The 26553-nt window shown below is 43.2% G+C and overlaps 1 protein-coding gene across 9 annotated transcripts in view; it reads right to left on the reverse strand.

Moving 5' to 3' along the window:
* Positions 1 to 26553, reverse strand: part of rapgef1b (Rap guanine nucleotide exchange factor (GEF) 1b) — a 38305-nt gene that overhangs the window by 10843 nt on the left and 909 nt on the right. For 2 of the 9 annotated variants that reach the window (XM_041058497.1, XM_041058496.1), the window contains exons 1-10: positions 22646 to 22975; positions 7687 to 7832; positions 6906 to 7084; positions 4913 to 5069; positions 4727 to 4815; positions 4472 to 4630; positions 3053 to 3167; positions 2753 to 2939; positions 2070 to 2588; positions 1280 to 1482 (exon numbers count right to left, since the gene is read on the reverse strand). In XM_041058497.1, coding sequence (XP_040914431.1) covers positions 1280 to 1482; positions 2070 to 2588; positions 2753 to 2939; positions 3053 to 3167; positions 4472 to 4630; positions 4727 to 4815; positions 4913 to 5069; positions 6906 to 7084; positions 7687 to 7832; positions 22646 to 22727 — 1836 coding nt within the window. In that variant the 5' untranslated portion in view covers positions 22728 to 22975. Of the gene's footprint in view, positions 1 to 1279; positions 1483 to 2069; positions 2589 to 2752; positions 2940 to 3052; positions 3168 to 4471; positions 4631 to 4726; positions 4816 to 4912; positions 5070 to 6905; positions 7085 to 7686; positions 7833 to 22645; positions 22981 to 26553 lie in introns of those variants that run through there. The other 7 variants (XM_041058494.1, XM_041058493.1, XM_041058491.1 and 4 more) reach the window with 7 other exon arrangements.

Below are 26553 nucleotides of genomic sequence, written 5' to 3' on the forward strand. Positions count from 1 at the left end.
GGCCTGTGCAAACTGCCACCAAGCCACAAAGTCTATTTTCTTTCCTGAACCATGATACTGTACATCTAGCTAAACCTTGGAGAACAGTGTCACGCCTTTACTGTCCACACATGTACTGCCTTCAGACCACAGATCAGTTTGTGACCGTCATACATAAATGGCAGGCGTTGGTAAGGGAAAACTTCATGCCTCATATATGACAACTTGGCAAAATATGGACCATGTGCTTAACATGCAATGATCTGCATGTTTTATAGCTCTATAGTGGTGATCTTTACAGGGAAATTAAATTTGGCATTTGAGACGATTAATATAAAATCATGTTTACTTGGAAAGCCGTAGGAGACTTGCACAGCTTGTCTGAGTTCACATTTTCCCAGCGGAGGAAGTATTTCCCATGTATAACAGGACATTAGCATTAAATAGTGTGTGCATGTAGGACCCCATTGCTCATAATAAGAAGCTGATTTAGAAAATTAGTTATTAACGCCTTTAAAGGTTTTAATTTCTCTAAAGGTTTATCTTCTCCTCTCCTGCTATGATCTATCCTATCGTCTCTCTTCCTCTCTCTATCCACTGACTCATTGTTAGACAGTTGTCTCAATTAACCTAGACGCCGACCCGGATTAAGATAAGGGGACTGGGTCTGATGTGGGCCTGATAAAGGGTAGTCCTATCTCCCACTAACGACCAAACACCTCTGTGTACGCACGGATGTCTGCTTTGGTTTAAAAAAAAATGGTGAGGAAGGGAGATAGAGAGTAAGGAGGAGGGGCTGAATAGGTGAGAGAGATAACAAGATACGAGGAGGCTCGAGAGAAAATTGATGAGGATTACCACAGGAATGTACTTCAGCCACAGAATGCAATCTGCATTCTTTCTCATTTTTTCCTTCCCAGCCTGCATGGAGCATGAAGACATTTGGAGGAGCACCAGGCTCGACTGCAGAGGGCTGTTTATTTTGTTCTCATGTCCTCACGACATTCTTTGTCACGTTAGTTTAGGTGTAATCTCATAAATTACCATTGTATTCCATGAAGGCTCCGCTGCCTCAGAGCTCTGATTTAAATCAAAAGATGAGCTGAAAAATTTCAGCAATTTAAATTACAGCTTTGCTCACACAGTCATAATTAGTGAACCCAGTTATTTATTTCCACCCAAGCGCAAAAGACACTTATTTACTTTAACCCTTAGTTTATGAGACGTGGTGCAATATCAAATTAACTGGCTCTGGGTCCTTCAGAAAGTCATTACCAGCACACATGGTGGGGATTCTTACCAGTTGCCTTTGTTTCGGGGGCAACGCTGGGGGCTGTAGCGGCTCGTGGACAGAGTCGGTGCTGCTGAAGGAGTCATTGAAGCCGTAGACCTCCTGGAAGCGCTTGTTACGCTGCTCGTAGATGCTCTCGCTCTGTGGCATCTGGTAGAACACGGAGGGCTGCGGCTCAGAGTAGTCTTCCACAAACTGCATGTACTGGAGGACTGGAGGAGGAAGACGGGACAGATTAAACAATATTTATTGTTTATACTGCTGAGAATTATGAACTCAACCAAGTCAAGAATGGACGGCATTTTTTTTTTTGATGTGCAAAACCAATAGACTGTCACTTTACACTGACTTTGAGACGGTCGTCCACTTGAAATGATACATGCATATAGTCACACAAAGTGTTTCAGCTAGCAGGAAGGGCTGACGGTAAGGAATGACATAATTCAGTAGCTTGAGAGGAAGTGATGTAGCAGGCGTGTCAGGAAATGACCACATGTTGCCCTCTGTGCCCTTGGCGTCAGACCCATTGTAGCACATCCTGGTATTCACTTCCTGACTCTATTCAAAGTAGAATATTTCCTTGACATAAGCTATGCTTCAATGAACTGATGATGAAGTGTAGCTAATGTCCCGCTGTCGTTTACTAAACCCGCCTCATCCCTTCCTTTATTCTTCCCTTCACTAGAGTCTTTGTACCTTCCCTTGTTCCTGTGCCCTCCATCCTGGCATCTCATTTAATGATCTTTCTTCTTCCCTGCCTTCTCATTATGTTCCCATCCCCTCTTTTCCCCTCACTTACTGTGTCTGCTTTTCTTTTCTGGGAGTGGCGGTGGACTGGCGGGGACATCTGCATTCTCGCTGGCGATGTACTGGGCGACGAACACCCCTCCATTAGTCTGGGGCATGGGTGAGATGGGTGTGAAAAGGGGGAATGGCGGTGTAGGGTCGTCTTCTGACAAGTTGTCATACTGTGAAGGGTAGCGCTCATACAGCACCCTGGACCCTCCGTCAGGAAAGGGCGATGTCTGGGTGCTGCGCCGCTTCTTCTGGGGCAGGGCGGGTGGTGCGCTGATGCGGGAAGACTGTAAGGGATTGGTTTGATTGGGCTGCGGGGTCCAGTACTCTGGTGGCTGCTGCGGTGGAGGAGCGCTAAAGCGGGGATGTGAGGGATGCTGTCCGGGGACTGGGGAAGAGGACTCGCTGTGAGACTCAGGCAGGGGGCTCAGGCATCCTACCACTGGTATAGGGGGCAGGTTTTCCCCAGCTGACAGGTCTTGGTGGAGGAAGTCATAATCTGGGTCGTAACTCTCTGTGTTGTCTGAAAAGGTGAAGACAAGGTAAAAATTACATTTCTGTCATCATACACACACAATGAACACTTAGATGTTACCCCGATTTGTTTAGCTCTCATCATGTAGATGTCTCAGTGTCTTCATTGCAAGCGTGCGTGTTGCTGTTGAAGGTTTGTATTTGTAGTCTTACCCAGTGTCTCACAGCTGGTGTTACGAGAACACTGACCACTGTCCTGCTCCATGGAGGAGAGCTGTTCATCAGACTTGCTCAGCTTCCCCATGCTGCTGCAAGGAGACAGACGTGGAGAGTCGCCCCCGTATGACTGGCTCCCCCCAGAGAAACGCCTCTGAAGGAACTCCTGCTCGTAGTCCTGCTGCTGCACAGACAGAGAAATTCTTAAAGGTTAATTTATTTCCTGTATGTTGTGATAATATGGTCTTACACTGAACATGAAAGTAAGCTGTAATGGACCATAAGGTCTAATATCACCTGTCTGTGGACGCTGCAGGGCAGGCTGGAGCCACGGCTCATAGGGGCAACCACTGCCACCCGCGTAGGCGAAGGGGCTGACTGTCGCTTCTTAGGGGGAAGAGCTGGCGGAGGACTATTGACAAACAGACACAGCAGAATTAAATAACAAGAATGTTGGACCTCATTGTCCCTGTGGCAAATTCAATACAGACAACTGGGCAAGCACACAAAACACACTTTCTCAGACATGTATGCACACACAAATCCATGTATGAATACATGAACACGCACATTTATCATTGCTCCTGGAGAACAGTGAGATGAAAGTGAGGGTGTTTCATGTTAGCCTCTCTCAGCTATGACATGAAGCTGTCCTGCTTGTCAAACCTACATTCTCTCAGGGAGTTAATACCAGGTCAAAATTCAGCAAAGAGCAGGACATAAGGCACCATGATATGGGGGCCAGTGGAAAGACACTGCATGGGTCAGTCACACACTCTCATGCACGGGACGGTCTTCCGATTGGATGATGAGTTCTTCAAAGGATACCGAGGATGGCACAAACGTTGGGATAATGCAACCATGCAAGTCAAAAACACTTTCATCCAATCCAGAAGCTTTATGGAGGAGGGGGTTGGGGGGGCGGGGTCTAGGGTGGGATGTTATAATGGAGACAGATGATCCTATAGGCTAACATACTTCTCCTTCTGAGAGGGTCTCCTTTGGCCAGCGTCAGCACTCAACTGTGCTCTGTTCCCAGAATCCAAAGGGAAACCAAAGATGAAAGAAATTGAGAGAGACAGCAGAAAGAGTAAGAAAGGAAGAGAGAACAACAAACAAACCAAAGTGTTCCTAAAGCGTGAATGTAGTCAGAGATTTTAGGGAGTCTGGAATTTTGTTGCGTTTGGATTGATGGATTGGCAGCTGCGTTGCATGGAAAAGACGATTAAACTACATCAGAAAGTAAACCAAACAAACAGAATGTACAAAAGTTGTCCTTATTCCTCATTTGATGTGTGTGAAACATTTTCAGAAAATGTGTTAAAAATAACTTCATCATAAACCGAAACAGCCGTGATGGATTAATGCAGAACGGGCTCTTCTGCTTTTGTGCTACAGTGCAAAAAGTCGCAAACTTTCTGAGGCCCCATAACCGTCAAGCCACATCTCTACATCTCACGGAATGGAAGCAAAACAGAAACAAGAAATCCATGAACTGAGAAAAAAAATCTCGTCATCTTTCAGTTATGAGGAAACCTTTGACGTCAATAAACCATATGAAGCACTAGCCTAGCTCAGTGCCACAGTGCTACACAATTTCTATTTAAATTTCACTTCACTGAATTTCAAACAGGATCCATTAATTGCAGAAGAGCAACTCCATACAGAGAGGATGCAGTAAATGACATCTGCAGTTTTAGAGTGCGTCGCCCTCACCTGAGCTCTGCCATCTTTGCTTCAGGAAGGGGGGGTTTGGGAGGGGCTACGTCCTCATCTGGTATCTCAGTGGCAGCCTCTGCAGGAGCTGCTGCCGGAGCAGTCTTATTTGAGACCTCCTGCTCGCGATCTATCAAGGGCACCTCCGATGGCACGCTGCTACACACACACACAGACATGAAAGGTGTCTGAGTGAATGAGCGACTTTGCATGTCTGAATGTCTGTATTCCGGAGAGTACACTTTTTGTACTCACCTCTCTGCTGTGGTAGCAGGCGGCGCTGGTTTGTTAGGGGTGGTGGGTGATGGCTGCTCCTGTTTCTCTATGGTCAGCTTCACCAATTCCTGTTCATAGAAAGACAACACAACCAGCCTCAGACTCCTCTATGAGGATGTAGCCAACACCATTCACTGTGTTTTCCTCCATCAGCGAACAGCCTACCTTCACTCCATCCAGCACTGCTTTGATGACACTTGTGACAGATGCTACATTTTCCTTGTCCTCCAAATCGATGCCATCCAGCATCACCTGGTCCGCCCAACGGATGAGGTTGGCCAGACTCTGGTACACACGGTTATGGCAGGAAGACAGAGCCGAACTGTTGAAAGGGTGTGGGAATGGGATTGGGCGAGGGTCAGAGTAGAGCAAAGCAAAACAGGCAAGAGGAATTCAGGGAGGAGAGAAAGAAGAGTGGCATATGGATCAAAAAACAAAAGGGGGTGATGTACAGGAAGAGGTGGAAGGTACAGAAACAAGAGGTGCAGAAAGAAGAATGATTCAAGACAACACAACAGAGGGGTGAAAAAAAAAAGGAGCAATGGGACAAGCACGTTAGACAGAAGGTGAGAAAAATCATACAGAAACAAGAATACCCGACACACTTCCATCTATGTACCATCTGTTAATCTGCATATTTAGGGGACATTTTCTGAGGAACTGCATGTATGTCTGACTACATATTTGGGAGCTGGAATAAGCTAGTGTGTGCTGACAGAAGAATGTATAACCGCACAGGGAAGCGGGGTGTTGTTCCTGCCTGTAGTGAATGGTGTGTTCAGACCTAACACTAAGGTGTGGCACAGGCCTGTACCAACATGCTGCAGCTGATTCACAGTGCTGGAATATCCATCCACCGCCTCTACACAGCTAAGCCCTAAAGTGAGTGGGAGACGACTGTAGCTACGGGGGTTAGCAAAAGGATTTAAGGGATGGTGGAGCAGTTGGAAGGGTGGAGAGCTTTGACCCAGAAAGACTACAGGAGCTAAGGACTGTAGGTTACACTGGAGCTAAGTAGGTATAGTGAAATTATAGCAAAGTCTGCAGCTTTGAGTGCTGGGTCAGTTTGTAGATTTTGGTAAATATGAACTTTAATCAACTTAACACTGTGTGCCAGACAGTGGGTAGGAGTTACACCCACTGTTGACCTAGTTATCTAACCAATATTGATTTAAATCACTGGAAACAATCCAACACAGTAGTGCACTTTGCATGTTAAACACAAAAACTAAATTAGCAATATTAACACATGAGAGTAAAATTCCTCTGTCAAAGTCTGTCACACAACAGTAACATGATGTACAGTAGCTGTAGGAGAAGTTGTGACCGAACCAGTTTGTGGCAGTGATGTTTAACTTGCTGCATATAGTCTAAGGCTAAAGCAAAACACTAAACTTCTACTGTGATCTAGTGGGGTTTGTCTCCATTAGACTGAGGTCAAACCCCCAGGGACGGGTGCCTCTCAGTGCTGTAGCAACAATCCATCAGTCGCTTCTAAACACAGAGCTGTGAGATACAAAATCTGTCACCTCTGACCTCCATAACTTCATCTGCCTTGATGGATAGGGAAAGGCAGAGACAGAGAAGTTCTAACATGCCCTGACAGTCAAACAAACTCTTTGTTGCTTTCACAGTGGGGGGTTTACTTTGCCCAGAGAGGAAGTAAAGCGAAACTCATTCTATCAGTTAGTATATCTGAGAGGTGAAATTCATTTCTCCTCCTCAAAGGTAACATTCCCGATAACGTGCCACATCAACAGTGATTAATGTGAACATAATTTTAAAGACAACAGGCATCGAGTCCAGGAAACCTTGCGGTCAGGGATGTCATCTGTCACAATGTATGATCAATCTTTACAAGCTGCTCAGCAAGTGGTAGTCAGCATCATGCTAGCTCTGACATGTCTTGCGTGCATACCATCTTTGTTTTAAGTTACACTGAGAGGCAAGAATGATAAGAATGAATTGAGAAATTGTACACTGTGAATTACGGCATCTATAGCGGGGAAAGGAATCAAGAGAGCAAGACTTTACTGTATGGAAATCCATTTTGGAAAATTCAAGTTTGAAGGTTCCAGTCTGTGCATTAAAAATACACGAACAACATCTTGTGCTTTAAACCAAAAGGCCAAGTAGGAATGAAAGTGTTAGGGCTCACCTGTGTTGTATCCGGGCCTCCACCTGAACTAGAGGCAGGATGGCTTCAAGCACCTTGCTGGCTGAGCCCGGAAGCATCTCCAGCACCTTCTTCTCCACGACCATTTTGTCCACGATTGTCTTGAAGTAGCGCAGGGCACTGACCACCTCCTTCTCTTGTTCCTCCAGCCGACTGACCTTCTGGAAAAAAACAAAGCACGAACACCAAACAGGACCTTAGAACTGTAGGACAAATCTATTTCTGATTATCACAATGATGACAAAACTTTTACAAGTACACAATGAAATACGTATCACTGAACAACCTATTTAGTATTTAGAGCATCAAAGCAGTCCAGGCCATATGCTTTGGTTCTATTAGTCCCATGGTTTGCTCATAGTTCAAAGCACCATCTATCAAGTGATGTGGCTTGGAGCCACCTTAGTCCTACAGCAACAGGCTCTTTCAGCTTCTCTAGTCTTTCACACCAAGACTGCTGGGGAATATACTCATTACACCAAAAGCCTTAAGAGGGAGCGGAGGAGTTCATTCAGGAAGCGGCCCAATTCCATTCATGTCTTTATAGGTTTAGACACCTGCTGTAGCGCAGCCAGCCGCCACAGCGACTGGGAAGCTGTGGGAACCAGCAGGGATACTCGCACACACACTGACACAATGGAATATGAGCGCACAAAACGTTAGACAGGAAAACGGTCTTCTCGCAAACAGGCAAACAAACACAGGGAGTAGGTGGGAAAGGGGTGGATTTCCCACAATACACACACATTTTCTGCACACACACCTTGTTAGAAGGTTTCTCAGTATTCTTGGCTGCTGGCTCGGGCTGCAGTTGCTTGCCCTTCTTAGATGGAGTCCTCTTGATCTTGGGAGAATGGAACTTGTCCATCAGCTTCATGGTGAAAGAGGACAGATGGGACCGTTGCGAGTCTGTGGACAGAGAAGAAACAGTGCAAGTTGAGTGGTCAGTCAAGGAGAAGAGATTCTCAGGGGGGAATAGAAATTAGATAAAAACAGATGGCACGAGCACACTGAAGTGTTGATGTCACACAATACCATTCAGAAAAAATGATGCTCAAGTGAAGAGCTCAACACCGGTGAGATACAAGAACAAGGCTTAAATTTTTTAGGAAGGAAGAACAAAACAGATTTTATCACGTATTTTTGTAACGTCCTCATTTCATCTACTCTTTTTGTTTCCAACACAAATCTGCTGGACAGGATCTTCCAGCAGTCCAGGATGTCACAAAGAGAGACAAGGACAGAGCAGAAGACTGTGGTTATAATGAAATACTCTAGTTAGTGCTGAGATGAAAATTGCTTTATGGTACATAATTGAGAGAGGCTTCATAATATCAGAGTAATTTAACAGAATTCCACTTGTTCACTGTAGAGAGTGCTGATTGTATCTGGGGAGAGAAGAGTTCCCCACTATGTTAATCCCAGGAGAATGGACAGCTCACTCATTGTCCCCCTTCACCTCTCTGCCCCTGTCCCTTTATCTCCACACCAAACTGAATCAAGAGATAAATACTAATAACAGCAGCGGGAGTCAGCAGGAAGCGTGGGTTTTATCAGCGACAAAATTACTCCTCTATCTGCTGTAATCTCCCCTCAGCTCAATGACAGCGGGATCTGGCGTTCCACAGCCATCAGCGTAAAAAACACTGAATGCTGAATCGCAATCAACAGCAGAAAAACATCACAAACTAGACTTCCAGTCAGGCAGCGCTTTCATCTGCACCATTGATCCACATGCCGCGCGCATATCCACCCTACTGTTCTTTCTCTCCACCCCTAATCCTCATCATCCCTTACTCCGAGCAAAAGCCAAAGTTCGCTGAGGCAGCCAAGGACGACTGTGTGTCTCATTAAAAATGTTGATGCGAACGCTTCCAGTGGAGTTTCCTGCCGATACAAATGCCTGTGATGAGGCATGCATGACCCCTCAGGCTCTTTTTTTTTTCACACTGCATTTTTAAAAAAAAAAATCTTATCTTGGTGTTGTGCAAAAATAAATCAACAACTGCTGTTCTGCAGGCTTTAGTTAGTTACTCATGATCCATGGCTGATTTAATGAACCACTGAGTTACTGGAAATGCATCTCATGACTGCTGTTCTGCTTTTAACCTGTATTTGACCTAGTTCCTAACATCCAAACAGGCCAAATCACTCACATGAACATGATAAGCAAATTTAGTTTTCTACATAAATACATTAGCTTTGTTAAAACATCAGCAACATAAGTGTACTACTCAAAGGCATGCAGGACAAATATAGAATTTTTGTAAATTTCATTAGTTGCCCAGTTATGTCATTTCAAAAGCAGAACAACTATGTGACAGAGTTAGCAACCGGTCCGTGAGGGTGTTATAAATTGCGTGTGTGTTCTGCCATCATCCGTGGAGTAAAGAGATAAAACGTCAGTTAGTCAGCAGGGCAGGATTTAGGAGACGAAGAAGACAAAGAGCTTGAGTTTACGGGAGTCAGACTAGGGACGAGACACAGTGAAGGGCCTGCAGAAGGGGACAACCTGCTCATCTAAACAGCTGTCTGTATCAATACTCTGTAGCGTAGCCACAGGGGAGGCTGTGCTTGCTTCAGTGCCCCTAAATAGAGTCTGAACAGCATAGCAAGGGCTGACAGTGTGTGAGGATTTTTTTTTTGTACCCTGAGGCTATACATACCTGTGCTAGCCAGTTTTGCTGCAAGCTAGGCTGCTATCCTGGCATGATTTTACATTATGGCAACACGTAGAGCAGATCATATGCTTTTACTTATACAGCCACGTCCATATGAATTTTAGTCTCAGATAATCCTATCTGTTTGACCCTGTTCCCCTCTTATTCTTGGCATGAGTACAGGGAATGTGGCTAAAATCACAATATGCCGGCCCCTCTCACTCAATCCAGGTTGAACAGCCCCACAAGGACTATGTGTGAGTTTACAGCTGCAACTCAGCGTCCCAGTCCAGGGCTGAGAAGCAGTGACGTTAGCACAGTGAGTCACTGGCGTGATCGATACAGCTGGCCACTCGGACACCATCGCAGCCCCCGCGGCTCAGCTGTTTATCGTGCACACGGGGCTGGTTCTCTGCATCCTCTGCTCCGTATTCACTTCTCTACCACCTCCCTCCCACTCTCTTCACTTCTGAGAACAGAGCCCCCAACCCCCCTACTGAGTTCACTGGAAGTCTGGCTCAGCATGGAAATGACATCGTCAACAAAAAAAAAAAAGAGGGTGAAAGACAGTAAGTCAGCGAGGGAAAGAGAAAAAGAGGGGGGAGAGAGAGAGAGAGAAGGAGAGTACAATGAATACAGTGAAGTTCTCTGTTATAGTCATGTAGGCCTCTCAGCGTCCACCCTCCGCCCCTCCACCCCTCCACCAGAGACGGGCCAGCCATCCCTCCTGCTCTCCCCAGATGCCTTCCTGCTGCTGTCCAGAGTTATGAGGTGGTGATGTCATTGGTTGTAATGTCTCTCACACTGAATCTGACTAGTCATGGACTGAGTGAAAGACTGAAAGAAACCTCACAGTGAAAACATTTTTTTTCCTTTATTTTGTTCAGCTGCCCAGACCACAACACGCCATTATGCTGGTGTGCCTCCTCGACTCGGTGTACTCTGAAACCCCTGAAAAACATTTTCATACACAAGTTTAATGTTTCTTTATAGCCTGTATTTGGATTTTTACTGCTTCAAGACTACGGCTTGGAAACAGAGCCTTCAGTATTCCCAGAAAGGACCACATCATTCATAACACTTTTTCCTTGTTGATTCTTGCTTGCGGCTCCCAAATTTCATCCCTGCTACTTCTAAGATACAGTGAAATGGAGCAGCATAGCCAGCCTGATAAACAGTAAAGTGTGGTTACACTTCCATAAAGGGTTAGGTTTGCTTCCCCGTCTGTAAACTGCTACAGCCCCACAGAGAACTGAACACACGGCTCCCCTGAGCCTCACTGTGTTACACTGCAAGCTCACAGTCACTTTTAGAGTACAGTGTGATGAGTTCACTTTTCAGCAATTAAGGTCCCTGTGAATTTCATAATAACAAAAAAAATTATATGATAAACACTTTGTGTTTGTTATTCCTTTCTAATTTTCTGTGGATAGCAAAAAAATGTTTTTATGATGTCACGAAGGACATATGAAAAACGAAAAACTAAAGTCAGATTGTTGAGAATAAATACCGAAGGATTCGGCACGTAAACATCATTTACAGGCATTCAAATTGCTCAGACACTTAGAAATGCTCTGAAAGTCCTTGGGGACATTTAAAACAAACACTCCAGTCTGAACTACTCCTGAAAACAAAGCCTGGGAGAGTTCTCACACAAGTCTGTGGTATGGTAGAGTCCCCGGGAACCCTCCAGTTGCTGAATTGTCTCAAAGCTTCATTACACAATAAGCAGATACAAACACACACAAAGGGTCTAAATTTACGGGTGCTTCTGGCAAAAACACACTGTTAAATTTATGCAATACACCTTTAAATTGTTATTTGTTTTATGTTTATTTCACAATGCTCACATATTTTCTCATTTGCCAACTTAAACAGACCCCCAAATTTAATTTTGCTGCTTAAATGTTAAACATAGATACGAGCCATCCAGGTACATCTAGTCTCCTCCCTGGGAATCTGACGAATCTATGGTTTCATTAGCGAGCCCACCAGCCCAAATACAGTCCTTTCAGTCTGTGCATGTTTACATCTCTAAAAAAAAACCTGTGTAACAGGGATTTTCCTGCCTACCTATCATTTAGGTGTACTGTCACATTTGTTTCTACCACTGTCAAGATTAACTTGAAAATTTAAGCACAAAATGCACAGCAAAATGAAAGGCAAATATGATTATGTTCACACAAAGAAACAATTGAATAAATTAAGCTTTGGGACAGACTACACATATCCATATATCCAGTTAGTGTCAAAACTTTTGATTCATGTTCAAGTGGTTGGTCCTACTTTTATATGTGAGGTGTGCATTAAATGAATTGTTTCAGAATCGACTAAAACAATGAAATAAAAAAAACGCATTTACTTTTACATTGATATTCATACTTTTCTTGGTGCCTGACCAAACTTCTGGACAGGAAACATACAGCAGAAATCCCAGAATCCCAGTAGCTGGTAACGATCCCTGCATCATCTGATGACTGGTGACATATGAGCTTGTCCAGATCTGACTGAAGAACAGACAGACTGGCAGATTGATCTGTTCCTTGTTGAGTACAGGTGAGATCTATACAGGACAGCTGGCTGTGCCGCCCCCTGCCCAAAATGGGATAAAGACGGGGTGTAGGGATACAGGGGAGGCTGTGCTTAAGGTTACACACACAGCTGTCACCTCCTGCTGAACTCAGTGAAAGTGTGTGCAAGCCCAGCATATATGGACCTGTTGAGCCTGCTAAAAGACTGCAACAAGGGTCACAAAGGTTACTGGGCCAGCTGTTGAGGAGGTAGAAGGCAAAGGGGGAAAAAGCTCAAAGCGAGAACAGGAGATGGTTAAAATGACGTTTGCAAGAATCTGTTCAACAAAGCAGAAACAGTTGAAATGGTGTGTGGAGAATGAAATGACTTCCTAAACATTCATATACACATACAAGCTTCTGATATAAATGGATGGAAATGCATTTCACCTCACTTTAAAGCTTTGGCTGTAATGGGTGTAACGCATTATTTACTGTACTTTAAAAAAACAAAACAAAAAACAGACACATTCATTCTTGGCACACTTAAGGGTTAGAACTTAGGAAAATGACAGAAACTCCGCCCTGGGATACATGTAAATACGCAGCACATTGTTTACAAGTGACTCTGCCTGCAATGAGGTCTCATTTGTCCATAAAAACGACAGCAGCAGTGAGTGAGTTACTGTCTGCTGCACTGTAAAACAAAAACCGCGGAGGAGCAGCAGCGCTAAGTATCATATCTCCACAGGCAAGACCTGCTGTGGTGAGAGAGGAATGCAAGCCTGAGGCACGACAGATGAACAGTGGGAGAAAAATGGAGAGGAAAGAGAGAAAAACTCAACAGGAAATAGTTAAGTGCTTAGTGAATTATTTATTCTCTCCATTGTAGTGGTTGGCTTCCTGCTGGCTGTGTTCAATTTTCAATAGGAATCCTCTTTAGGCCCTTAGTTATCAACAAGCAGCACTATAGGATATAGCAGGCTGTGTGTGTGTGTGTGTGTGTGTGTGTGTGTGTGTGTGTGTGTGTGTGTGTGTGTGTGTGTGTGTGTCGTAAGCCAAGCTACAGACCAAGGATGGCAGGGAAGGGAGGAGGCCCTGGTTAATGGTTGATTTGAGAAGTAATGGAGGAAGAAGTCCAGTGGTGGGTTTTCCAGTTTTCCAGCTGTGCTGTTTGAATATGCCGTTCAACAACGAGCCACAAGGACACTGAGAGCATCCAGTCCACTTACTGAGTGAGCAAATGAGATACAGCGGATGCTAAGTGCTCAGCTCACTTATAATCTATTGTATTTCACTTAACAAATGAGTAAATGAGAGACAGAAGATGGTTTCCACGTGGACAATCAAATTATCAATGCAAGCTGACACATGCAAATACCAGATTTCTTCAGCCACTCACTTCCCAATGACTTTTCAAGTCCTAAAATAAACTCAACGGGGGAGTAATTTTCACTTGGCATCTGAGCAATTACATCGGGGATTACAATCATCTATTAGAAATTTCTAACGGAAAGAATGATGAGCCACTTTAGAAGTTAATTTCTATTTAAATGAATACTTAATTTAAGTGACGCAACTCTTGCTCTTAGCTCATTCACAGCATGTGATTACTTTTCAAGACTGGATATCGAAAACCCAAATTTTGCTGTGTTTTTACTACACGATTTATTTTACTATCATTTCAATGCTTGTATTGTTTTGTCTTTTCTTGATCTCTGCTTCTATAAAAACCACCTCTTTCTATATTTTAATTTATTAACAGCTTACACGAACATGCCCTTCAGTATGTTAATGACCAGCCAACCAGCCTCACCAACCATGGGTCAATGATCAGGAGCAAATATCAATGTGGTGATTGAGGTGCTCTGCGTGCTGAGTTGCACGGGAACAGACAGCCTGGTCAACCATGGCTAACAGAGCATGGCCACACAACACAACGACTATCAGTAACACAAATCCATATTACAAAAGAGAAAACCAGATCTATAACTGCTTAGAGAGATGGTGTTTGGTCACCAGTGTTGAGCCTTTGTGAAGCATGAAGATGAGAAAGTGAAAAAAAAAGTAGGTAAGAGTGTTTGTGCCATCTACTTTCAAATCTAACCACAAGCTTAACACAACAGACTGATGATTGAAAATACACCTTTCAGGGAAACTCCTGCCCTGTGAAAAAGACATCACTACCTCTATGAGTCATGAGATCATACTTTAAGATAACAATAAAAAAAACCCTCACCCACTTTCTCGTGGTTTTGTCACTTTTGGGGGCTTAGTTTGGCACAGAAAGCTCAGATTGTGAGAGATTAACATTTAAAATGCAGAGGTGATCTGACACTGATGTGATCGGATCTGAATTTAACAAACAACTGAAATACCTTTACTCAATACTGTGTGACATATATAAAAGGGAACTAAAACAAGACTCATAAGTGGGGATGAAAATATGTAGCATTAAGCCGTAATAAGCAACAAGCAGCATGTAGGGGCAAATAAAAATAAGACCCAGCCTAATCTCTTGGTGACACACCTTGCATTCTTGTGCCTGTTAATTTGTATGGTGTTTTCTTATTACACAGGATAAATGTCTGAAGCCAGACAACATGACAACACATCCAAATATTTCCATCACATCTACAGTAGGGTTTAATGGGGCAAATCCACCAGTCATTTTGTTCATGCAGTTATCAATGAAACTAACTAAACTTCCCTGTCTTTCCACTGTGATACACACGTTTTCCCTATAGTAGATGGCAAGGGCATTGCATGCAATTGGTATGTCACCAAGATATGAGGTAACGCATGTTTTTTTTTTCATGGCACTTTGAGAAATGAGGATGCATGATCTATAATCCACATCTTGTCATTTAGTTAAAATAAAACAGCAGCCTGAAGCAGTGTTGTAAAAACAGTATTTTGCACGCACAAAGCCACAAGGTTATACTGACAGAAAAATAGGGTTTGAGACAGAACAGTGAAAGGAAACAAACATAATGTTTTATAGTCATAACATAGCTTAGAATAAACTACTATGCTTGAACTCAAGGCTACTGAGGTTAGAACAGGTTATGAACGGTTCCACAGTTACACAGCCTGCAGATGAGAGGTGGTAGATGACGTGCTAATACTGGGGGTAGTGGGTCAGCGTAAAGCTCTGAAGTACTTGTTATTAACTCTAAAAGTGAAGTAGGTCTAAATGACAGTGGTTTCAGTAATATTTTTACTCTTCTAACTGGAGGACTGATCTCTCTTGACTAGGAAAAAAAGCTGGAATGCTGCTATTCAATGAGTTCATGAACATACATGAAGTGGAGTTTAATAATCCAGATAGGAAATCTTTTATTCCTCAACACTCGTGTGTGTGTATTTAATTAATTAAAAACAAGCTGCTGGTCAGCTGTGTCAATATATAAATATTATTATTATTTGCAAAGTGAGGGGGTGTGTTTCAACACACTGTCAAATAGTTGACAGGTTAACTACTGTAGCAGGGGCTATAAGATGAAAGAGTGAAATCCAGCAGGGGCTTTCTTCAATACCACAACACACCACAGATGCAAATTCAACCTGGTGTGGTTGCATTCACAGCTCACAAAGAGAGTCTGCGTTTTAAGTAGGTAGTATGAAGTATTACTGCGGTATTAATCAGAAGTGAGTCAGTCCACAAATTGTTATGGTAAGTGGTTAATTATTTATGAGAAATTTCTTGAAGAACATTTCACTTTTCTCTGGAATAAAAACCACCAGATTTGATCAGTGCATTCAAGACATTTCCCCCCTCCGCGATTAATGAAGTGTTATCTTATCTCTTATCTTCAGTCTGCTATTGTATGACTGTGACACAGGGCCCTATATTATGTCAAATATAGGCCAGTAGCCTGGAAGGTGGTGTTTTGGAAGAGGGTGGGACCATTAGGCCTGTGTATTGTGTGGTGGCATAAACATTTACAAGTCTGTAGCCTCAATGCCTCCTCTGTTTAACTATGAAGCCAACAAAACTCCTTCTTCCAAGGCGCCCTCTGACCAGAGTTAACACCGTCTTTTCTCCCATCTGTATTTCTTTTCTTCCCCTGTGCTCCTTCCCACCACTGCTTCTGCTGAAACTGGTGGATCATTCTCAGTAGTACCGCTGTTGGTAGCTTGCCTACACATTTCCTCTTTTGTTTTTACGGTGTGATGTTGATGCAGACCACAATGTTTGTCCACATTTGCACATCACAGCAGGTTTCAGAATAAAAAAAAAAAAAAAAAAAAAAAAAAAAAGGGGTTTTCAAATGTACAGTTGGGACTCCTGCTGGTTTAGTTGCCATATTAACCCCCACCCCCAAGCTACTTTTATTATTATTACTCATTCATTCCTCCGCTCCACTGCTTTTGATGGCCACTCTTTCACACCCTCCTTTTCATGTTAGTATGTCTGTGTGTAATTGCAACTAAATTAAGAGCAATTTATTAGTGATCCTGAATGTGGCAGCCTTAGTGTTACAATGAGCACTACAGTACTGCTTTCATACCACAGTGCTGTGACTGTGGGCTGTGACTGACCTTTAAGTTATTATGAATATTAAAATAATCCTCATTCCCTGCCAGTAGTTGTAATTCTGGTTGGACGGATTCTATATGGGTCGAGGTCTCAAAGTGGGTACTGGGCGAAGCTAATGGAACTAGTTAATGGGAGCACTTGGCACAGCCGCTCAGTTAGGTTGTACTGAAAGCTATAGAGGGAGCCCTGAGGTCTAGGTCACTCAATTGTCCTATGCACAACAGACACACACATACGCACAATGCACAAGCGTGCACACTAAGCATCCACATCCCCAGACAGAAACAAATGAGTGCACAAAAGAGTCCCTCTAAACTATTCAACCACAAGCAATAGGCTGCTGAAGGGATGCCCAGTTTTCAACAGCATCGACAACAAGCTGGATTTTCTACAGCACATGAGAAGGATGCTTTTGATGCCCCAGTTGTTTAAAGAAAACAAAAAACCCCAAAACAAAGCATGGAAGCTGTTTGACATCGTGACAAAAGGGTACGAAACAATGTGAAGTAGGAAAGGTTCAGTGGTGAACTTATTATAGGCTATAAAATCCTGTAGCCTCCAGAAAGACAAAAAAAGAACTTGAAGGCCCCTGTGCATCACTACAGGATTTTTTCTACTGCTTTGATAACCGATGAACAGTTAGCCATTACGAAACATTACATGTACAAAACATATCATTTGATGATATCACCTTGGCGTTTTTTCACTATTTCCAGATATTCTGAAGACCAAAGAATTGGTCAAAAAAGTAATCATCAGATTAATCAATAATCGTTATCTGTAGCTGTAATTGTGATATTGATTTTTGGCCATAATAGGAATTCAACGCAGCGACAGCTCATGATTCCACTGATGTGGCATTTGGAATGAATGAGGCCACTGACAGTGACACGCATTTACAATGTTTTACTAGGAGGCAATGCAGGCACATATGAGGTAGAGCTGAAAGTGGGAAATCACACAACACACACACACATCCACACCATCCTGGGTACCCCTCCTGTTCCTTCCCCCCTGACGCCGAGGCCACTGGCATGATTTCCTGTCCCTTGTCTCCCTCATTGAGAGCCGCTCCCTCTTTTCTGGAAAAACCTCACGGTCCTCAGCAGCCTGGACTCAGTACATCTGCTTCTGCAGCTCACCTGCATAACCCGAACAGGCCAGGCCTTATAGTACAGTGAGCACACACATACATACACATGCACCCACTCAGGAGAAACTCACATTAGACAGGAGCTTCACAAACACGCTCAAAGCATTCTGATCCTTCAAGTGACCTTCTGGCTACATTGGTTTACTGCATTTTTTTTTTTTGCATTCCATTTAAAGCCCAAGAAGTTTCAGCAGAGCGAGAGCAGACCAACTAGCAGGGAGCAGGTTCACCTTAGGTGAAACCAATAGACTAAAGAACCACAAAGTGCTATAAATACTCCGCTTGTCAGTATCTCTAACATCAAGCAGCACCAGAACAGAGACACTGCGACAGCTAAAAACCCTCTGATCTACTCGGATGAATTCAGCGTTCTTGATGAACGGCAGCTGTTTGGCAAGAGAGCACGAGGCAAACAGGCACTATAAAGCACTTGAGATAGGAGACTGATCCTACACACAGACAAACAGCCACAAGAGAACCAATCACTTCACTGCCTGAGTACAAGACAGAGACAGATACAGAGACGCATAAGCAACAGTGTTCTTGTGAGTAAATGGCCTCAAGCAGCGGGGAGTGGTACCACTCTCCCCATGTTAGAGTGCTGTACAAAGCTGATCTTGTCTGTACAGCTGGCTACTTGTCATCCTCTTGACACTTTGTGCAAACACACAGCATTGGACAGGACTGACGGACAGATGCCACATGATACATCACATCTTGCAGTTCAAATGCGCTGTGGCAAAACCATTTCTTTGCTTTTGGATTGTTTCACAGCTTCTTAAAAACAGGCTTGGATGACAGATGTGTCTGTCACAAAGAACAAGACTCGCCCTCGCACAGTCACTTATAATTAGGCAGTGGTTGTTCGAAATATGTCAGCGATGGGTAATCAACCACACACTAAAATAACTATATTGTTGCTTTTTCTTTTAAATTATCATGCACACAAACAAAACAATGAACATATTTCAATCTCTGCTTCACACTGGTGTCATATCTTTTTTTTTTTTAAAGGTTACATATCTCATGGCTTTCAGACTGTAATTTGGTTTGACATTTCTCCGCATTGTGTTGGGGCATAGTATAAAGAGAAGGTGGGACAGACTGCAAGGTCTCTATTGAAGTTTTGATGTGTAAAAATATAGGTGTAGTATTAATTCCATGATTATATTTATCAGAGGCAGCAGATTTATTTATGGTATCAGGGCAATGATTATGTAGAAAACCTGCACATATTATGTTATGCTGCAGTGTTTCTGTCAAAAAATGAATGCAAAAAGTTGCAGCAACATAACTGCATATCATCTTCCAGCAACTTATTGATTGGCTGCTGTTTTGTCCTCTGGATTTCCTCTGAATGCAGACACACTGCAGCAGTCATACTGAACAAAACCCTGCAACATTCGTTTTTATTGTCATAGCTGCACAAAGCCTACGCTGAAAAAATGTGTACATTTACATTTATACTCAAAGCAATCAAAAAATAGCACGGTGGGCCCTTTAAAACACTTCTGGTACTATAAACAATCCATCTGATGTTTTTAATTCGCCTCAGTTCTGTTTTAATGAGGATTGTGTGATGCATCCTCCACTGCCACAGGTGCAGTCAGAAACAATAAGTCTATAAAGAAAAATACTTTGCATGATGAAGCAACTGCAAATGTCCTATCCACATCTTTTGTTCCAGCTCCAGCTGTAAATTAAAAATTAAAGATGCTGCTGAACATAAGGATCTGACTGCATGAACAGAAAGATTTGTGGTTTTGCTCAAAACATGTATGAGAATCTTTGTGTTTTTGCTCAGCCAAACTTCAGACACATTTTGTACAATCAATTGAAGATTTAAGTGTGAAGTTCTTTAATACATTAATTCAAATGGAATAGAAGATGTATGAGGAGCAACGAATCAGAATGTGTGTTGAATTAAAGATATAATTTCTGTTTGACGTTGTCAGACCAAAGTTCACAGGAGCCAACTTAATCCATTTTGGCAAAGTTTCCTCAGTTGCCTCATAAATCCAGAGTGTTGCATATTTTATTACTATTTTAAAAACATATCCTCTCATTCAGGTTGTGTGAGGAGGAACATCGAGGAGGAAGCGGGTCTGTGAAGGCTGAAAGTCAACATTCTGCCCACAGGGCTATAGGTTCATCCACAGTCCCTGACGGAACAAACATTGTCCGCGTGAAATTATGTCACTTACTATTTGTGTATGAAAAAAGATATCAAACCACAGATTTGGAATCGTTCATGTGCCCAAACAAGAACCCGTACACACACAAACACGCCCACATCTGCCTCGACAACAACGATGACTTGTTTGCAAGCAATGTCAACTTCTCTCTTCATTCCTGATTTAGACTGGAATCGGAAACTGGCAGCAACTGTGGGACATCCCCTTCATTGTATGCCAGCTCCCTGACCCAGCCATGCCACCCAGGGGTCTGAATGAATTTGACACACTCAACACAACAGCACACACACAGACACAAAGTGACACTAGGATTATCGCCTTGCGATTGTTGCAGTTTACATCAATGTCCGTTCAGACTCATACAATATATATAATGAAGACTTTGCAGGAATTTAGATTTTAAGTGTATTTTTTGACTTGTGATATATGGATACATAGATAAAATTGATTTGACTTTGTTAAGCTTAGCTGTTCTTGTTTTGCTGCCCATTATATTAGTGTGTAACTTCATTGAGAAAAACAAAAAAAAGAGTCCACACAAGATCCATACAAGCATCACAGTTTCACAATGGCCACCCAAGATTAGTGTCACAAATTCAGTAGCCAACCAATGACGTTGAATAATGGCCAGGAAAATGTTTTTGCAGAACATTATGATGTTACAAAGTAAAGTAAAGTTGATCTTTGACCTTCTGGACATAAAATGCCAGAGGTATTTCTTTCTTTTCTTCATTCTTAGGGATGATCATTACTGTATCTGTCATGTATGCATTTTACCTCGCCAGCAAGTGCATTAAATAAAAACGTAAAATAGTTGGTTCCAGTTGCCAAATACTTTGCCAGTCACTGCCGCTGATTTCACATTGGAGTATAAAAACGCAAATCTGAGAACCTGGAAGTGGGAATACAATTGAAAACTCACTGCAAAACAAGAACTGAAATGTCAAGAGGACACACATGGAGTTTCAGTAGCGGTTCTCAGTCCTGCTAGTTTTAAGTTCTAGCATCTAATCAAGGATTAATTTACAGTAATCCAACCAGGTGCGTTTATCTAATTAACTTAAGAAGATAGAAGAAGTCTGAGCATTTTGAGGACTTAGAGCCACTGAGTTACAGCATTCGTACCTGTATCAGAATGAACATATAGCTTGGAGGCTTTGGGTTCGGTAAAGTTATTCTTCAACCTTGACCTCTAAGGAGTATGTATATAGATTAGAAGACACTGGGGAATTAGTGAACACAGCTGCATCCCAAGATTCTCTGCAGTTTAAAAGTTTTGTGTATCTGCAGTGCCATTGGTGTCAGCTGATTCAGCTCATATGAAACTAGAAAGTGGAATTGTGCCCTTGATGATACTCCACTGTGGATCTTCACTGCAGCCAAACCAACTGTGCTGTTCGACTATTTACAGTAGTTCAAAACAACATCAGCAGCATCTCTGTCCTGACCGGGCAGGACAAGACAGACAGACAGACAACATACACACACACCCATGCAAACACTGACTCTTGCTGCCTGCTGGACTGAAATGCACAGATTTATTAGACCGAGCCACCACAGAGTGTGTGTTTTCAAAACAGCGCATTATGGCACTTGGCTCTGTGTAATTACACAATGATGAACTCAACTACCTTAATTATGGAGCTTCTATGTACTACTGGCTCACCAGGGAGGATGTGTTCACACAGCTTAACAGGAGAAGCACAAGCTCACTATAAACATTAATAAATCAAATAGTGTTAACCCCAACATGTGGGTCAACAAACAGGCTCAGCTACCATGGTGAAGCAAGGGAGGCAGCTTGGATTTAAGATGCCAAGATTACAGCCACACAGTGTAACCAATACCAATTTTTTGTATTGTGTAACTGGATTAAGAAGGCAGCGTCTAGGCACACTGGCAGATCCTCACCTGTTGAGGCAAGATTAGAGCGGCTATGGCTTCTGTCTACAAACTCAGGAGGTGATAAGGCAGACAGGCGGCCTGTGACAGAAGGCTGCGGCCCTGCCGAGCAGCCTCCTCGGGCTGGGTCCACCCAAGGCTTCAGCGGAGCAAATGAGCACCTTCCATAAAGCCACACGACACAAAAAGCACAGCAAGGAATGTCCCCTGCATTTCATTCTGCCAGCGAGCCTATTTTACATTAAAGCTCCAAAACTGGCAACAGCTTGCAACACCAGCATTAAACAAAGAAGTACACATCCCCAAAAAACAATGCAAATGTGCATGCACTGAACAAAAATGCGGCCAATAAATGCACAGTGCGCACATGATGAAACTCTGTGCTTTAGAATAATTATTAGCTGCAAATAGAGTCTTTGTTCTGTTCATTTACATTTACATTTATTGTCTGTTTTTTCTGTCCCATTTAGAATCTGTGCTCTTTGAACTGTGGAGAAAACAGAGCGTATCAAAAAGCTATATCCACTTCATTGTTATTATTATCATTTCAAATACCCAAATAAAATTTGACTGTTTTGGGAAAAATTGCCATCAACAATCCTGTTTTCCCCAGTGCTCAGACCCTGTTTACTCAGCAGCAACAGACTGATGTCAGCATTAATAAGAAAGCAGCAAGCATTGCATCAACAGCTAGCATTGATATTACAGTCTAGCATGGATGCATCAGAAGAAGCACTGTGTATATGTATGCGTCTTTACCTGTGTCCTCATCTAGATCCCCCTGCAGAGAGGAGTCTGTGTCCTCTGAGGAGGCTTGACTCCTCCAGCTTATGTTTCCCATCCAAGAGGCCTGAATCCACACAGCTGCGAGTCCGGGCGTGATACTGATCGATACACTTTTTGTATAATGAAGACTTGTTGGTCAGGCAGGCATTTTCACAGCTATCACTCAATAGCACTGCTGAGAATTAGTCATAAACTATCCGGTCCTCATGATCATCCTCACTTGACTCAGCCACGTTACACAGCGCTTCACAGGAAAGATCCACAAATAGCACTGAGAAAAGTAGAGGAACTAAAAAGTTACGTTATTAAAAAAACTAAAATATTATTTCCCTTCTAAACGTCTTTTAAATACAGCTAGAATCACATAATCCTGGACAGAACCTCTGAGTGAAGCTGTCTTAGCTGTCATCACTGGTCCTGGAGAGGGTCCAACCCACAGTTATCTGAAATGGGGATGTACTGAATAGTAACAAGGAAGCGAGCAGGCCACCTGTGGGAATAAATGACCTGCTCTCTGGCATATAGGCCAACACACAGCAGTGAAATCAAGTGAAGCATCATCTCATAAGGCGAACCCCTCTGAGAAAAAAAGTCTCAAGAGCACAGATGGAAGTCGGGAGATGAATACGACCTGTAAATGGACGTCGGATTGAATTACGTAAGAGATCTTCGAAAACAATCTTTGCTGACAATGTTAAAGGTTGAACAGCCTTGAAAATATTCATGTTACCAAGACCTGATGGCCATCACAGACAGCCCTCTATTCCTCATCGATAGCTCTGGTCCGGCAATTACCCAACATGTAATCCATCCATCAATCCTCTCCCAGATTCTCTCTGTGCAGAGACTCAATTCCCATCAGTGCGCTACCTTTCTCCACCCTTTTTCTTTCCCTCCCTAAGCTCTTCTCCCTGCCTCTTTTTGCTTTCCCATACACAGCACACACAAAAAAAACTAATTACAACACAGCTAAAACCTATATGGGAACAGCAAGCCTCTCATTCTGTGGGAGAGGGAGGGTGAAATGCTTGCTGCCATCAAACCTCAAAATTGCAGCATGTCAACCCAAGACCCATAGCTTGCCCTGTGCAACAGTGGGATCACTCATCAGCAATGTGCACAGACCTAATCGTCCGGGGAACCCTTTTGTAATCATGACTACTTTAGCTCTTGCTCAGAGTTTTGGTGACTAAGGCATGTGGGGCTTGCTATTTCTGTACATCAAACGCAAAGATATTTCGGTCTGAAGCGATGCAGCAACCACTTAGCGAACACAAAGCCATGAAATGGACTTACACTTCAGTGTTAACTCTAGGAATGCTTGATACACAGATACACACTCCCCCACTATGCAGGAGGGGCAGATAATCTAAAATAAGGAACCGATGGATCAGTTTTGCTGTGGCTGGCTACTACCATTGACTGTCCACTAAGAGAAGAGTTCACGGGCTAATTATAAAACACAGTGTTACTCCCACAACTTTGTTACCAACACAACATGCCAAAACTGTTGTGTCACAGTCTTGGTCCCCGTGTAGAACATAAAGACATACAAATTTTGCAACTGCAGTGATTCAAATACAAAGCCTCGACTAAGGCTTGTTTCCTTTAGTCACAGAGTTATGTGTTTGTACATGTTTCTTGTTGTAACATTTATCAGAGAGAGAGAGACACAAAAACAGCAAACACTTTTTTTTCTTTGACTGGGGCAAATAAGTGCACAACATCCATGAGTAAGTACTAACACATGGTTTCATAAATATGCCGTTGCTAGGGTCACAGTCACCACCGATGCATCTCTACGGCATTTTATCTTCCTGAAAATCGGATGCAGTTTCATTCTGCAAAGTGAAGCTAAAAGGTGTTTGCCTTATTTAACTTCTCTGTCACATTTCCCAAAAATCTGTCGCCAGTGATCAAGCCATGCTTCAAAGGGTGTGGCAATAAATGTGTCACTGCCAGCTGTAACTGCAACAGTGGAGTCATTCCAGACTGTCTAATTAGGTCATTTTTATTTCATACAAGAACAACATAAGTCACAGTCAAACTATTTTACATCACTGATGAGAAAAAAACTGATTCAACACATTTGGTCTAACAAAATAGACAGTTATTTCACACACATTAAGTACGTGTAAAGACGCCTCTGCCTAAAACATGCTCCGGTTCGAGGACCCACTATATGTCCCACTATAAGTCCAACACAGTACACGTATTGTGCCCTGACAAATAAAAACACACACCCTATTTTCAGTCTTCTCCACCCAGTTCATTTTCACTGTGAAAAGCATTGAGGTGCAAGTTTAGCTGTATGCTGCTGTTAGCCTTTTGGGCAACACCAGCACAGACACTGAATCTGTTTATGGCTTACAGTTTGAGCTGCCTGAGTGATGAAGTCATGTGGGTGCGTATACACAGAATGGGGTTCCGTGTTGAAACAGACACAAGAACCACCCACTTGATTCCCCTGGGAGGTGACATCCTAGCTAAGCTCCACACAACGGGGTGCAGAGGCAACTCCAAACAGGTAATGCTGCGTCAGTGTTTACCCCCTAAGAGAGGACATGTCAGTGACAGCAGGACACAGTGTCCATGGTGATTCGGGAGTATGTTGATGCAGCTAGTGACTCTGGAAAATACACAATCCTGAACTCTCCTGCTGGAGCTTGCTGTCTATGCGTGCACTGTGCTATGCTTTCCATTTACATGGTACATCTTGGCAACGTCATATTACTATTTCAACCTTAACGCATGTCTGTATCCATGTGCAAGAATCCCTACTTACAGACTTATGACTTTTTTTCACTTTCTCCAAATCTTTTCCCATTTAATTCCCTTTTAAATTTACTCGAGGCACCAGTGAATTAATCTCCTTCTGTCAAGGTCTAAAACTGGTCCCCTTTCTGCAGAGTCTCCACAACCTAAGCCCACATAGACAACAGGCTCCTTTTTAACACCATCTATTTCCACCAATCCATACACTCATTCTCTCTCAGAGGAAAAGGCTTAAGGGGCTGACACTAAGGCTATGCCTGCTGTACAGTTTTTCAGTGCTACAATGAGTCCGCAGCCTTGCCCTCTCTTTCCATTTCATTGGCAGCAGGCATAGTTTGTCCTCTGGGGACATATCTGGGATCGATGGGTACATGTGGACGAGGGCAAGGACAACAGGCCAACAAGTGACCCGGTAAACACAACTAGTATGGATGGTGAAGCAGGTCCACATGAGGGGACGGATGCAGGACAGAATTGATGGATTGGGTTCATAGTGGCTGTTATCCAAACACAATGTATTTAACTTATCATTGAACCACAATATAGAAAAAAAAACCCACCACACTGCCTTTGAGTTTTCATTTAGCTGTGACCATATGTAGTCATCTGTCTGCAAGACACGAAAGGAATCGGAAACTTTTACGCCTATGAAGAATGACTGAGCTAGTGGTGGATGACACTCCCTCCCCGCCTGTTACTGGGAGTTGTGTGTACGTGTGTGTGTCCTGGTGAGTGTGTGTGTCCATTTACTGCAGGCATCACCGGACAGGACTGTATGTAGCAGACAGCTGGTGGAAGGGGATGCAAGTGTAGCTGGCGGGTATAAAGTTTCCTTCCAAAAAAGCATACCGGAGACCACCCTGTTTCCCCCCCTCACACACAACCCCACTCTGCGGGGCTTTATTTCCCTTTGAAGCCGCATGGAAAATGAACGGCGCCGGTGGACATAACGAAAAATGCCACGTGCACACCGTTGAAATCAACACAACACAAACACACACACCACGGTCCTGGGCGTGAACGCATTACAACTCCAGTGCACTGCTAGGTAACAACGCGGCTAGCGTTAGCTACCGAAAAGCTAACCTTTAGCTGTTGCTAGCCAC

This window comes from Toxotes jaculatrix, chromosome 16, assembly GCF_017976425.1.
Source record: "Toxotes jaculatrix isolate fToxJac2 chromosome 16, fToxJac2.pri, whole genome shotgun sequence".
NCBI lineage: Eukaryota > Metazoa > Chordata > Actinopteri > Toxotidae > Toxotes > Toxotes jaculatrix.